Source organism: Lupinus angustifolius, chromosome LG01, assembly GCF_001865875.1.
Source record: "Lupinus angustifolius cultivar Tanjil chromosome LG01, LupAngTanjil_v1.0, whole genome shotgun sequence".
In the NCBI taxonomy this organism is placed as follows: Eukaryota; Viridiplantae; Streptophyta; class Magnoliopsida; order Fabales; family Fabaceae; genus Lupinus; species Lupinus angustifolius.
In genome coordinates, this window is record NC_032009.1 from 14,081,487 (window position 1) to 14,095,749 (window position 14,263).

At 34.9% G+C, this 14,263-nt stretch overlaps 1 protein-coding gene across 2 annotated transcripts; it reads left to right on the plus strand.

Moving 5' to 3' along the window:
- Positions 4,300 to 7,624, plus strand: LOC109349907 (ferritin-3, chloroplastic). 2 transcript variants are annotated; one of them, XM_019590967.1, is made up of 8 exons: positions 4,300 to 4,708; positions 5,309 to 5,392; positions 5,501 to 5,561; positions 6,126 to 6,213; positions 6,375 to 6,436; positions 6,599 to 6,664; positions 7,190 to 7,253; positions 7,390 to 7,624. In XM_019590967.1, the coding sequence occupies exons 1-8, from the start codon at positions 4,389 to 4,391 to the stop codon at positions 7,431 to 7,433; spliced, it is 789 nt and encodes a 262-aa protein (XP_019446512.1). In that variant the 5' UTR covers positions 4,300 to 4,388; the 3' UTR covers positions 7,434 to 7,624. The 2 variants fall into 2 exon arrangements, with proteins under 2 accessions (XP_019446512.1, XP_019446521.1); XM_019590976.1 differs by lacking the exon at positions 7,390 to 7,624 and adding an exon at positions 7,329 to 7,352 and having other exon boundaries at positions 7,190 to 7,279.

The window sequence follows — 14,263 nt, forward strand, 5'->3', positions numbered from 1 at the left end:
TGCAGCAAATCCTCCTGATATGGTATTAATGTCCACCGGAATCCTATGTCGCCGGTTACTAGGGCGATACATGTCTCCACGGTCCCTTTTCGGAGGGCGCTCTTGTTAAGTTTCTGAGTGAGGGGAGCGTCTCCTAGAAAGACTGGGCTGACGTGATGGTGGCGTTCGTACTTGTCGAGCTGTCCTAGCAATAAAATGTTGTAAATGGCCAGCCTGAATTAAATATTCAATAGTGTCCCGCAACTAGGTACACTCTTATGCAACATGCACGTAAAAAGGTGTGAAAGTCACAATATTTGGACCGATCTTGGGTCCCCAGCTTTCTCCCCAGGTTGGGCCTAGGGAGCTGGACCAGATGAGTGGACATGACTTCTTGTAGTATCTTAGTGCGACTGGCATTGAGGGGAGTGTAGGTGGAGTATTTTGGTTTTTTGGGTGGTCGGGGTGGATCATCTTGGGGATGTTCATTGATTTTTGGTCGTTTGGTTTCCTATGAGGGGGTTGGTATTCTCTATGGTCAGAAGATAAGCGAGTTGGTTGAGTTTTTCCAGGTTGATAAACTACTGGGCCTTTGACTTAAGGTCTTCCATAGTAAAGTCTGAATACTTTAACAGTTCTTGCCTGAAGATGTCATCTTGCAGTCCTATAACCAAAATATGTACTGCCACCTCTGTACTTAAGGTGTAGACTTTCATGGCTTCCATGTTGAAACTGTCTATGTATGCTCGGAAAGGCTCATGTTGTTCCTACCGTATGCCAGACAGGGTATATGAAGATCTAGGTTGTTCCCTACTTGTTGTAAACTGGATGTTGAACCTGTTTTCAAGAGTTTTCCACTGAACGATGCTATTTGGTGCCAGCCGTGTAAACCACTGTAGGGAAGAGCATTTCAGAGTGAGAGGGAAGGCTCGACACATAATAGGAGCAGTCGTCCCATGAAAAAGCATAGAGGCCTCAATGGCGTTTAAGTGGTCTTATGGATCAGTAGTACCATCATATTGGCCAATGTTATTTAGGCGAGCTAGATGCTTAGATAGTGGTGCGACCATGATTGCTTCGGTGAAGGAGTGTCTTTCCCATGAGGAGCTATAGTCAGATGGGTGGGTTGTCTGGGTGGTTTTTGTGTTCGGGGGGCTATAAGTCGGGATACTTTGGCGGACTCTACAGAGTGCTAATCCGAAACTGGCTGAGAGTACTAGGTTCAGGTATATGTTGGCAGAGATCGGCTAATAGCTGGGCCTGTTGTTGGATAATTTGGCATTCGGTTTGGATCATTTGGAGGAGGTATTGAGTGGTAGGTTCTTCTGGGGTGGGGTTTGAGGGATGACTTTGGCTTGCTTGATAGGATGGTTGTACTAGTGTTGGAGGGTCGATGGAAGGAGTATCGTGGTTCGGAGGAATGTTTGTTGTGATTGGTTCTGCTTGGCTGAGGGGTTGATCATGGTTACGGGTGGTCACCATGTTGTAGGTAAGCCAAAGACAACGCCAATGTTCTTTTTTATTAATTGGGTATGGTCGGAATCAAGTGTCCGATTGAGTAACGGAAGTCAGGAGCTTTGATCGAAATAATGTCTGGACCCTCTAGGGAAGGTACCTGAAAAGGTTATCTGACAATCAAGTCAGTAAGTGGTTTTCTAGAAAGAGAATGAGAGTGAATAAGAGAAAGGTTAGAGCAAGAGCAATGAATGTAAGCAATAAATGAGGGAATAAGTATTAATTGATACTTCCTAGCGGGGTATTCTAATCATAGAGTTTGGAGTGCCTGACATGGCGTCTGGCCGTTGGTTAGTACTTGGTGGGTACTGCAGGGGTATGTCGGGTTGTCCTTAACAATCCTGTAAGTCTGCAACTATCGATCTATTGGGGTAGGTGGAATTTGCAGACAGAGTGACATGTAGAATGTCAGCTTGCATTAATGGCGAGCTAGCAACACATTAATGACGAGTCAGAAATGCATTATCGATGAGTCAGGGATGTATTATCCGGGTGGAATAATACTCAAACTTGTCCAATTATCATACTAGGGAGAATGATCGTTGTCTCTATGCTGTAAGTTGAATCTAAGTATATTAGTAGAATGAGATTTAATGTAAATAATAATAATTATAAGAAACATAATCTAGGAAAAGAATAGGACATGTAATAGAGCAATTATAATAATTGTTCTTAATAGAATAAGAACATTCTTATTGTATTGTTCAAAGTGTCATTCTTATTATTTTACTTTTGTTTTTAAATAAGAATAATTATTGGTTATTCATAACCAAGGGAAATAGAGGAGAGAGGTATTGTGGAAAAAGATAAATGTTATAAGACCAAAATAAGAATAAAAATGATATTTTTCATTGTGAAAAAACTAAATATTATTCTTATTTCATGAAAAGTTATAATAAATTATATAATGATTTGTTAGATTCAAATAAAAATAAACTGGTTTGGGATGCTCTTAATCAAAGTTAAATCTTTAGTCCTTGTTCAACCTTAACTAGTGCCATGATAAATTGAATGGATGAATCCGGAATCGGTAGAAGGAACTCTAGAAGTCAGGACAAAATTATACAGCTTTTTGAAAGAAAGACTGTGGCTACAGAGGCTTGTACACTACAGACAAACACGTGATTGGCCCCACTTTGGCGTTTTCCTTCAAAACCACCCCCAGACTCGCTCCTCTCTCAATCTCACCACACACGCAGAATTTGCGTGGGAGCAATGCAATATTCTATCAAACAAAACATAGAAAAAGTATTTACCTTGAAATATATAAATTTTATAAATTGTTATTATATTATACATTATTTTTTTTAGTTATTATTGACTATAAAAAGTGATACAATTAATGAGTGAATAATATCTTAATATACTAACATATGAATATTATATTAAAAAATAAGCATAAAAATATTATTAGTTATGATAAAGTAACGTGTTATTTTTAGTTTTAATTTTTAGAAGAATATACCCCGATGTTCTTACTATTCTGTTTCTAATTTCTAATTTTCTACTGTGTTTTTTATCTGCCTGTAGGAGAAAATAGAATGGTATTTTATTTATTTTCATGTGATAGTTCTTTTTTCAATTATGTAATGAATTTTGTCTGCATCTTCCAAAAGTGAAATATCATATAAGATGTGTTATAATATAGTTGATATTTAGAATGAAAATATTTTACATTTGATTAAATCATCATTCACCACGTAATAGAATGCTTCTAGTTTATTTTTCTAACCATCTAAATAACTTTTTAATTGGACATTTATGTAGTGAGGATTCTCTCAAAAATCATCGCAGTGAACACTCTTTCATTCAGTTGACTAAAAAGCCTGAACAATATCAAAAGTATGAAAATATTTTTGTTTTCCTTTTACTTCTAAGAACTCTCTAGACAACATGAGCCTAAAGTCTTATTATAATTACTTTGAAACTGTATTCAGGAAATAATCAATCTCATAGTGATATAAATGAGTCAAGATATTCTCTATTACTAGATAATCAATTACAGAACTACTTAATGTCAATCTTGACACGTGGCATGAAAATAAACATTAATTATTCTATAATAAATAATATTAAAAAGTTTACATTTTCTTTTTCCCTAATATTTTATTATCGAATGGAGTCTAACCCTGTATAAATGATTTACATGTGATGGTACAGTTACTTAAGTAACATGTTAATTTATATAGAATAGAGAATAAAATATTTTTCTTAGAGATAACTTATTTCTTTAACTTCATGATTATTTGACACATGTTTTTTTTTATAATATATTTCTAAATGAAAACTTTTAGACAGATATGAAATTAAGATATAAATTAAGAAGATAAACTATCTCCTAATATGTAGAGATATTTATACTAACTTAGGTTCACATAATATATTTGATATCCGGAATAAAACAAGTGCTTATGAAATATTAAAAATCAAGATGAAAGGTGGATAAAATGAGGGAACCTATGATGAACTTCTTTAGAACTGTGAAACTTAATTTTAGAATCACATTACACTCATATAAAATATTTTTACCAAATATCTATCATTACTCAGCGCGTGCCATAGCGTGAAATACTGAAAGAGGGAGGCATACATCGCCGAATATTTCGATTAATGAGTGATTGGTACAAGGACTGGATATTTTACACAGATTCCACGTTCACACTGGATAAGCACGAGCCCGCCACACGCCAGTTCTCTGTTGAAATCACATCCATCCACTTGTATCATAATCCAACGGTTCAGATAGCAATCCAGTACATTCCGAATTACCAAACTACCCCTTACCACCACTACTTATAATCTCTTTGCCCCTCCCTTGTTCTTCACCCTTCGTAGTTCATAGCCGCCATTGATTTCCTTTCTTCATTTTCAAATACACATTTCTTTCTTCCCAAATGGCCCTTGCTTCTTCAAAAGTTTCAACCTTTTCTTCTCTCTCACCCATTGTTGGTGATGTTCCAAAGAACCTTATTTCTTCTATGAGCTTTGTTCTCTCTTCTTCCCCTTCTTCACTGACCCTTTCAAATGGAGGGGGAAGAGAGAACATGATGAGGGTAAGTGCTTCAAATTTGTCATCACCACTCACTGGTGTGATATTTGAACCATTTGAAGAGGTTAAGAAAGATGTTCTTGCTGTTCCAATAACTCCTAATGTTTCCTTAGCTCGTCAGAATTATATCGATGAGTCTGAAGCTGCAATAAACGAGCAAATCAAGTAAGAGATTAAGAAATTCATTTTTTTCGTTTTCCCTTTCTAATAGTGTGTATTTACATCACTTATTTTGATGTAAACTTATTTTATATAAGATCCAATACGGATTAAGGAGTGGGAACATCCAGGATAACTTTTGCTCTATTGACAATGATTTTATGATAGCCCTTTCTGTCACACAAATCTCAGACAAAAGACATCAATTATTGGGACTTAAACAAACACCCAAAATATTAGTTTATTGGATAAAAGCTTCGTACTTTAAGTATCACTTTTAAGTTTGTTATACCAGCTAATATTGGACTCCTAACACATTCCCTTCTAAAAATATACTGCTTTTCATCCATATATAATCATTCACTTTTAATAAAGATGTAGGCATATATAATCTGAATAAAGATGTGTATAGATATAATCATCCACTTTTAAATATGTTTACATATACACCGCTTCTCATTCATGTAAGTAATTCAAATCTTAGACTGAGTGATTCTATTTTATTTTTACCATCAGAATAAGATATTTATTATTTGTTGCCATTTTTTGTTAGCATAGGTACATGTATCAACTTCATAGCTTACTTTTCTTTTTGTATCAATGCAGTGTGGAATACAACGTTTCCTATGTGTACCATTCCTTGTTTGCATACTTTGACAGAGACAACATAGCTCTCAAGGGACTTGCAAAGTAACTAACACAACCAATATATGTTTTGTCCTTCATCTTGTTTCTTCCATTTCCAAAAAATGAGTTGAGTTCCTAATTTCATGTGCTGTTTTCCCCCAAAAACTGCAGGTTCTTTAAGGAATCAAGTGAAGAAGAAAGAGAGCATGCTGAGAAGTTTATAAAATATCAGGTTTTTGGTTCTTTCCTTAACCAGCTAAAACCTTTTGGTTCTCTTTTATCTACCAACTTTTTTTAAGCTAAACTTTATGATACTTCATCACGTCTAGTTGTGATTATTTTTTCTATTTAAACTTTTTTGACTATGATCATTGACTTGTTATATTGAATGACATAGATCATATAGATATATTGTTCCAAATTCTGTCTCATATGCTATTCTGTGCCCTGTTCCATATTAATGATGATGAAGAAAAAATAATAATAATAAAGATTTTAAATTTTTAACTGATATGACATGTTTTCATTAGCGTAGACAACATACGGGACAAGATCTAGGATAGGAGATATCTGTTCTATGTTGAAATTGTCCCTTGAGAGCTATGTTGTCCCTTAAGAGCTTAAATCATGGTTTGAAATTGTGGTTGTTGTTGTGGTCATAGACAATGTTTATCACAATTGAATTATGGAAATGAGTGACCAATATTGCTGCTGCAATTGCCATTGTGAGCTTAAACCTCCTTTCGCAATGATCTTATCACTGGCATAGTAACTTATGTGACTCTGATTTGTATAGAACATTCGTGGTGGAAGAGTGATACTGCATCCCATCACAAGTCCTCCCTCAGAATTTGCAAATGTAGAAAAGGGGGATGCATTGCATGGTAAGATTTCTGTTTTATTATTCTATTTTCTATGCTTTTTATGTTGCAGCTTCTCACAGTAGTGTTGTAAAATTGTGCAGTGTATTCTGATTTATTATGTGCACATTGTCAAACCATAATCTAACTTTGTTTTTATATTTACTTCTTTTGGATTGATTCAGCTTTGGAATTAGCTTTATCTTTGGAGAAGTTGGTTAACGAGAAACTTCTGAATCTCCACAGTGTAATGTCTCTTTGCCTTCAGTTTTGGGTTAAATAGTTGTTTTCTAATGAAATCACAAATGATTTGGCCTATCGTTCTCAATGCTAAATGGCTAATTAGTCTAAGATTTTATTGCTTAGCCAACATATGTTGAGAAATTTTCTCTGTTTTTCTTCAAAATAGGTGGCAGATCGTAACAATGATCCTCAACTGGCAGATTTCATTGAAAGTGAATTTTTGAATGAGCAGGTAAAACTCTCATAAATTTGATATAATTGATCCTTCATCATAATAGGGATTCATTGAAATTACCTTAAATTAGGAAAGGCAAAAAAATTAACAAAAATGGTTGAAGCGGCTGTAATTGAAATCACAATTCTGTTGAGGAGATGACCAAAACAATAACATTTTGGTCACAATTTAATCTGAGCCTTTAAGGTCCGTTTGTAAGTTGATTTTTGGAGGGGGAATCAAAGGCTAAGTCATCTCAAAAGCTTGTCTCTTAAGCCTTTTCAATCCCTTCATTCTTCTTCAAAATGCAACTTACAAATAGACACCTAGTGGTACCAGAAATATATTATACTTCAGTATTTGTCATAAAATAACTGCTTACATCATTACTAAAAGTTGGCCCTTGTAGAAGGTAACCATATATATCATTATTTTAAAATAATCCCTGGAGAAATGGTAACAAACTAATAAATAATCAAGCTTAAGTTAAGGAAGCTTACATTGTATAGTGTTTGTAACCACAACTTGTTCTCCATTCTACAGGTTGAAGCAATTAAGAAGATATCAGAGTATGTGACTCAACTGAGAATAGTTGGAAAGGGACATGGTATGCATATATCATATTCAATTAGCCCTGTTAATTTCTCATTGCATTTCACTGGCCATTGAACTACTAACATTTACATATTAGCATATAACTATCCATTACTTTGGTTCTCATACAATAACTTTGTGACTTGCAGGTGTCTGGCACTTTGATCAAAAACTTCTTCATGGTCTTGAGTAAGATGCTGCATGATCTTGAATTGATCCGTTCTGAAGTTCTGGCTTTTTATTATATATTTGTGGAATGGTGAAGTAAGTGTTTTTCCTAGGTAATGAGATGTAGGAATTGTGTGGTAATGAATTGTAGGAAATTGTGTGTTGTAGTCGTGTAGACAAGGTAATGTTTTATGCAATAACATTTGTTTGTACCTTCACTTCCTTGTTTATTCCGGTTTAATTGGGTTTAACATGGTGGAACCAGAATTTCTCCGGTTCAAAGCGGTCCAATTCCTCTTTCGATTAATATTATAAGCTAGAGTCTTTTTCAAGTCTAGTCAACGAATAGATCGATCGGACTGCCCAGTCCAATCCGGTTCACCGGTTTAAAGAAGTAATTCTATAACTCCATTTTCTACCGAGGATGAAATTTCATCTCGTTTTCTCCTCTCATTTTGGTACATTGGCATGTGGGTTCAAATTTCCTGTCATTTTCTTCTCTTTTTTTGTTATCAACAAAAAGGTAATAAGAATTTTACATCATTGTGTGAGAAAAAAGAGACCATCTATATCCTAGAACTATTGTCTAAGGAGGATGAAATTTTGAGTGGCTCTTGAAGATCTTATCAAGGCTCCAACAGTTGTACTCATACAAGAACCTGCTAAGACCTGCATACTATGGGTTTAGATATGTATAGGATATGGAACGTTGAAAGTTTGTTGGAGGATTGACAAAGATCCTTTGGATAAGATTTTTAAGGTGAGGGAAGCCCATTTGAGAGAGATAAGTTTTTTTTAAAATATTTTTTAGAATAAAAATTTGCTTTTCTGATAAGGAATTGGATTTGATTTTAACTACGGGGTGTCCTCATTAAATAGATTCCAAATTCTCGAGAGAGAAAGATTTGAATAGATTAGATGGATATGAACATTGCATGCTGTGAAAATTAATTTGACTGAGTAGAAGCTAACCCAAACAATTAACACAAATATATCAGTTATGAGATATATCTAAAGGACACAAAACTAAACTTGTATAGGATTTAAACAAGCAAACATTCATTGGATACATATAATCATAATCCTAGACGTACCACACAGATGCTTTCTTATAAAAATGTGTCCTTAGTAAGAGGTTTTGTGAACATATCTGTCCATTAATGATTTGTATCCAGGAATTGGACATCAATGATTCCAACGGATATGCATTCAACTACTACTATTGATAATGAGAAGATGTTTTTTTCTTGCTTGACCATTATACTTGATAAGGTCCAACGAAGTAGCATCCTCCAATAGCACATCTTCTTTCAATTTCCTCTCTAACATTATCAGCACCACAAAACCCAACTAACTTTGTATTTGTCATTTTTATTGAGTCACAAGTCAAGAACAGTGCTTCCTTTCTAGATATGAATATATTCTAATTCAGATATCAAATGTCTCTAGCATATTCTAAGTATTAACCCTCAATATTTTGATGATTCCAAATAAATTAAGATTATATTGAGTAGTCTAAATGTTCTAATCTTTCTATCGTAACTCACTATAATATCCTTAAGATAATATCAAAAACTCATCATCAGATTCGTCTCAAAATGATGTGTTTGTTTCAGATCCATCTATGTTCAAGAACTATTTGCACTCAAGACATATTTGAAGATATCATAAGATCATTGAACCAAAACACTCCTTTAAGAAGATTCACATTTAATATGAAGTATCCAAAGTATAGAATCGAGAATTTAAGTCACTAAACATAGAAAAATGATGAATCAACATAGCTAAATCGAGGATTAAAAGTCGTGTCAGCAACTCTCTGCAGAATTTTTTTTAATCAATAAAGCATATACTAATTATTCAATGGACATAGGTTATTCATTCCATTTGCTTTTGTAGAAATAAAAGGCAATTTATTGCTGCAAAAGTAAAATTCTAATTGTTAGTACAAAAGAAGAGTGTTTGTTAAAATGTTCCTTTGAGAAATACATCTTCTAATATGATTAATATGATGAGCCAAGAAGCTATTTATACAAGAGGAGATGGGAAACTAAAAACAGTTACAAAGTTCAACAACTAACTAACCTATACATTATAAACTAACATGATCAACACAAAAGAAAATAAAGAACCAAAAGAAAGAAAGGTAAACAATCTTATGCTCTGTACTTGCAGAACAGTTGTTGCAGAGAAAGAATGAATAATAGAACCATAGTGAAAGCAATAACATTAGACTTGCTTGACTCAAGATTGGGCTGACTTGACTTATTATCTATAATAGCCCCCTCAAGCTAGAGAGTGGATGTTAAGGACTCCCAGCTTGGATAACAAATAAAGAAATGGAGAAGGATAAAGTGGTTTTGTAAGAATGTCAGCATATTGATCAATTGTTGATACTGGCAATACACGAAAAAGCTTGTTTTGAAGTCTTTCACGAACTACATGGCAATCTATATCAATGTGCTTAGTCCTCTCATGAAAAATAGAATTGTTAGCAACATGACAAGCTGAAGCACTATCACAATAAAGAAGGGTAGGAGTAATGAAAGAAACAAAGAAAGAATCAAGCAAGAAAGTTAACCATTGCACCTCACAAGAAGTTGCGGCCAAAGCCCTATACTCAGCTTCAGAAGAAGATCTTGCAACTGTTTGCTACTTCTTGGATCTTCATGAAATGAGAGGTTCACCTAGAAACACACAATATCCAGATATGGATTTTCTAGAATCTATACAAGTGCCCCAATTAGAATCAGAAAAAGCTTTAAGTTACATAATAGAGGCATCAGGATAGAATAATCCTTATCCTAGAGAAGACTTGATATATCTCAATACCCTTGTTAATGCCTTGTAATGAGTTTGAGTGGGATTAGACATGAATTGGCTAAGATGTTGAACATCATAGCTTATGTCAGGTCTAGTGTATGTGAGGTATAGCAATCTTCCAACCAATCTCCTATAAAGACCAGGATCAGAATAAGGATCTCCATCATGTTGGTGAAGCCTTGTTTTTTTAACCATAAGAGTGGGGAGAGGCTTGGAGGAAAAGAAACTCGTGTCAGCTAATATACCAAGGGCATATTTTCTCTAAGATAGAATGATACATTTGTGTGAACGAGATACTTCCAAGCCAAGAAAGTATTTCAGAGGTCCAAGGTTCTTTATTTTGAACAAATAATGTAAATGACTCTTAACAAAAGCAATTTTAGAAACATCAGTGCCTCCTAGGATGAGGTCATAAACATAAACCAATAAAATAGTAAACTTATCTCCATTTTTCTTAGTGAAAAGTGAGTGATCATGTGAGCCTTGTTTATAATTCAAAGTAGAAAGAGTGGATGAGAGTTTGTTATACCATTATCTGCTGGCTTGTTTTAAGTCATAGAGAGACTTGTGTAATTGGCAAACTAGGTTTGGCTTGTGAGACAGAACACAAGGTGGAAGTTCCACGTAAACTTCTTCATGGAGATCTCCATGAAAAAAGCATTGTTTACATCTAATTGATGCAATTGCCAATGCTGAGAGGAAGCAATGGCTAGGACTAGCCTGACTGTAATGTGTTTTATGACAGGAGCAAATGTATCAAAATAATCAAGGCCTTCTGTTTAGGTATACCATTTTGCTACTAATCTGGCCTTGTGTCTTTCAGCACTACCACCAGAATTGTATTCAATTTTGTACACTTATTTGGCACCTATGGCAGTTTTGTTTGGTGGTAGAAGAGCCTCTAACTCATCTTGCATTTCCTTGATCCACTCTAGATGTCTACTTGCTTGCTTATATGTTTTGGGCTCAGTATTGATGACTATTGACATGACATAATTCAATTAAGCAGAATATAATTTTTTTTAGGATAAAACTTTTGAAAGAGGATGTGTGATACCTGAAGATGAAGAAGGAGCAGTATAGCTATGTTGAACATCATAGCTTATGTCAGGTCTAGTGTATGTGAGGTATAGCAATCTTCCAACCAATCTCCTATAAAGACCAGGATCAGAATAAGGATCTCCATCATGTTGGTGAAGCCTTGTTTTTTTAACCATAAGAGTGGGGAGAGGCTTGGAGGAAAAGAAACTCGTGTCAGCTAATATACCAAGGGCATATTTTCTCTAAGATAGAATGATACATTTGTGTGAACGAGATACTTCCAAGCCAAGAAAGTATTTCAGAGGTCCAAGGTTCTTTATTTTGAACAAATAATGTAAATGACTCTTAACAAAAGCAATTTTAGAAACATCAGTGCCTCCTAGGATGAGGTCATAAACATAAACCAATAAAATAGTAAACTTATCTCCATTTTTCTTAGTGAAAAGTGAGTGATCATGTGAGCCTTGTTTATAATTCAAAGTAGAAAGAGTGGATGAGAGTTTGTTATACCATTATCTGCTGGCTTGTTTTAAGTCATAGAGAGACTTGTGTAATTGGCAAACTAGGTTTGGCTTGTGAGACAGAACACAAGGTGGAAGTTCCACGTAAACTTCTTCATGGAGATCTCCATGAAAAAAGCATTGTTTACATCTAATTGATGCAATTGCCAATGCTGAGAGGAAGCAATGGCTAGGACTAGCCTGACTGTAATGTGTTTTATGACAGGAGCAAATGTATCAAAATAATCAAGGCCTTCTGTTTAGGTATACCATTTTGCTACTAATCTGGCCTTGTGTCTTTCAGCACTACCACCAGAATTGTATTCAATTTTGTACACTTATTTGGCACCTATGGCAGTTTTGTTTGGTGGTAGAAGAGCCTCTAACTCATCTTGCATTTCCTTGATCCACTCTAGATGTCTACTTGCTTGCTTATATGTTTTGGGCTCAGTATTGATGACTATTGACATGACATAATTCAATTAAGCAGAATATAATTTTTTTTAGGATAAAACTTTTGAAAGAGGATGTGTGATACCTGAAGATGAAGAAGGAGCAGTATAGCTTATGAGGCTGCAATGGAAATCACGCAAATATGGAGTAGACCTTGTCCTAGTTGACCTTCTAAGAGAACCAGAGTTATTATGATTACTAGGAATGGAAGCAGGAAGTTGATCATTAGAATTTTGGTTCAGTTTCAAGAGAAATGTCACTGGTGGATGTGTGGTTGGGAGAGATTTGAGGAATTATGGATGGAGGACCAAGAAAGCTTAGATCAGTTGTCTCTCCTTCCTCATGTTTATAAACATTGGAGTCTTTGTTGGAGCAGGAATGACAGAGAGATGTTGGCATGTAGGTTAGAATGTGCGCATGGAAAATGACATTTCTTGAGATAAAAAGTTTCTCTATTGTTGAGGTCAAGGAGGAAAACACCCTTAGTCACTGATTGAATGCCTAAAAAAATACATTTTTCTAGCTCTAGGATCAAGTTTAGACCTATGGTTAGCAAAGCTAGATACAAAACAAAGGCTTCCAAAGACCCTGAGATCCATCAAATTAAGATCCTTATTGTATAGAAGAGTATAAGGGGTCTTCCTGGGGGTGACAGTACTAGGAATCATATTGATCAAATATGCAGCATGTTTGGCTGCATAACACTAGAAACTGTTGGACAGTTTTGATTGAAAAAGGAGAGATCTAGTAACATTTAACAAATGTCTATGCTTTCTTTCAACTATGAAATTTTGTTGAGGAGTGTCAATGCAAGAGGTTTGGTGGATGATGCCTAACTCTTGATAAAAGGATGACATAAAATATTATGCACCATTGTCACTCCTAATGATTCTAAAATTTTTGTGAAACTGAGTTTGTTCCATCTTGACAAAGTTATGCACCAAAGGGCGATTTTAGATTTAGATCTCATCATGAAGATCCAAGTGTATCTACTAAAGTAATCGACTATAGTAAGAAAATATTTGTAACCAATGATAGATATAATTGCAAGAGGACCCCAAATATCCATATGTAATATTATGTGTGGATGATCCATATGTAATATTCAGTAGCAAAGTTGTCAGTAGGGACCAAGCTTAGTTTATTAATATTATGTGTAGATGATCCAGCCTCAACACTTTAGAGCAGGGATGTGAGTTGGGCATTGTAACACCGCGAATTTTACGATTTGGAATTATAAGATTTTATTAATATTTTTATTAATTATATATTCGAAAATAAATTTATGGGAATTTTCGGTAAAGAATTAGAAGAAACTCTAGTTGAGTTTTAGTCTTGTAATTTTATTTCCTATTTTGTGGTAAATTTTGGTAATTTTCGGAGACAGTCGGTTCTGGACCACTGTCGGGGCCAAAATCCACTCGATATGACTCAAAAAGTGGTTTTTGAGTTTCGTAACTCGGAATCGAATTCCGATCGCACCATTGGCTTCGTAATTTCATTTCGAGTCAATATATACCCTGAATACACCCATACCTATTTTCTAAATATTTTTCATTCGGAATGCCGAAATCCGAAATTCTAATCGGATATTATGATCGGGCGATTTATAATATCCGATCGAGTATTAGCCAATAATACTTGAGCATGTTTATCGCACGTATCCGTGAGGGGTCATTTCGCATTGGGATGCGAAAGTTGACTTCCATAAAGTAAACCTCACATCACTCAATCTCACCATTAGCCACCATAGGAGAGCCACCCTAGGAGATTTTCATGATTGCCTAGGAGGGAAATCAGATTTCCCTCTCCCCTTAAACCCTCACACTCCCCACTTCACTCTATCACTTATGTATTTTCAAAGAAGAGGTAATCATCTCTTCATCTTTTTCTCTCATTTTTCTCCTTGTTTCTTCCATCTTCAATCCTTGATCTCTCAACATTCAACCAATGGATGTTGATGAGATTTAAGTATGTTGTTCATGAGTATGTTAAGAACATATTCAACCGTTGAAATTTTCTAAAACGCTTTCTAACT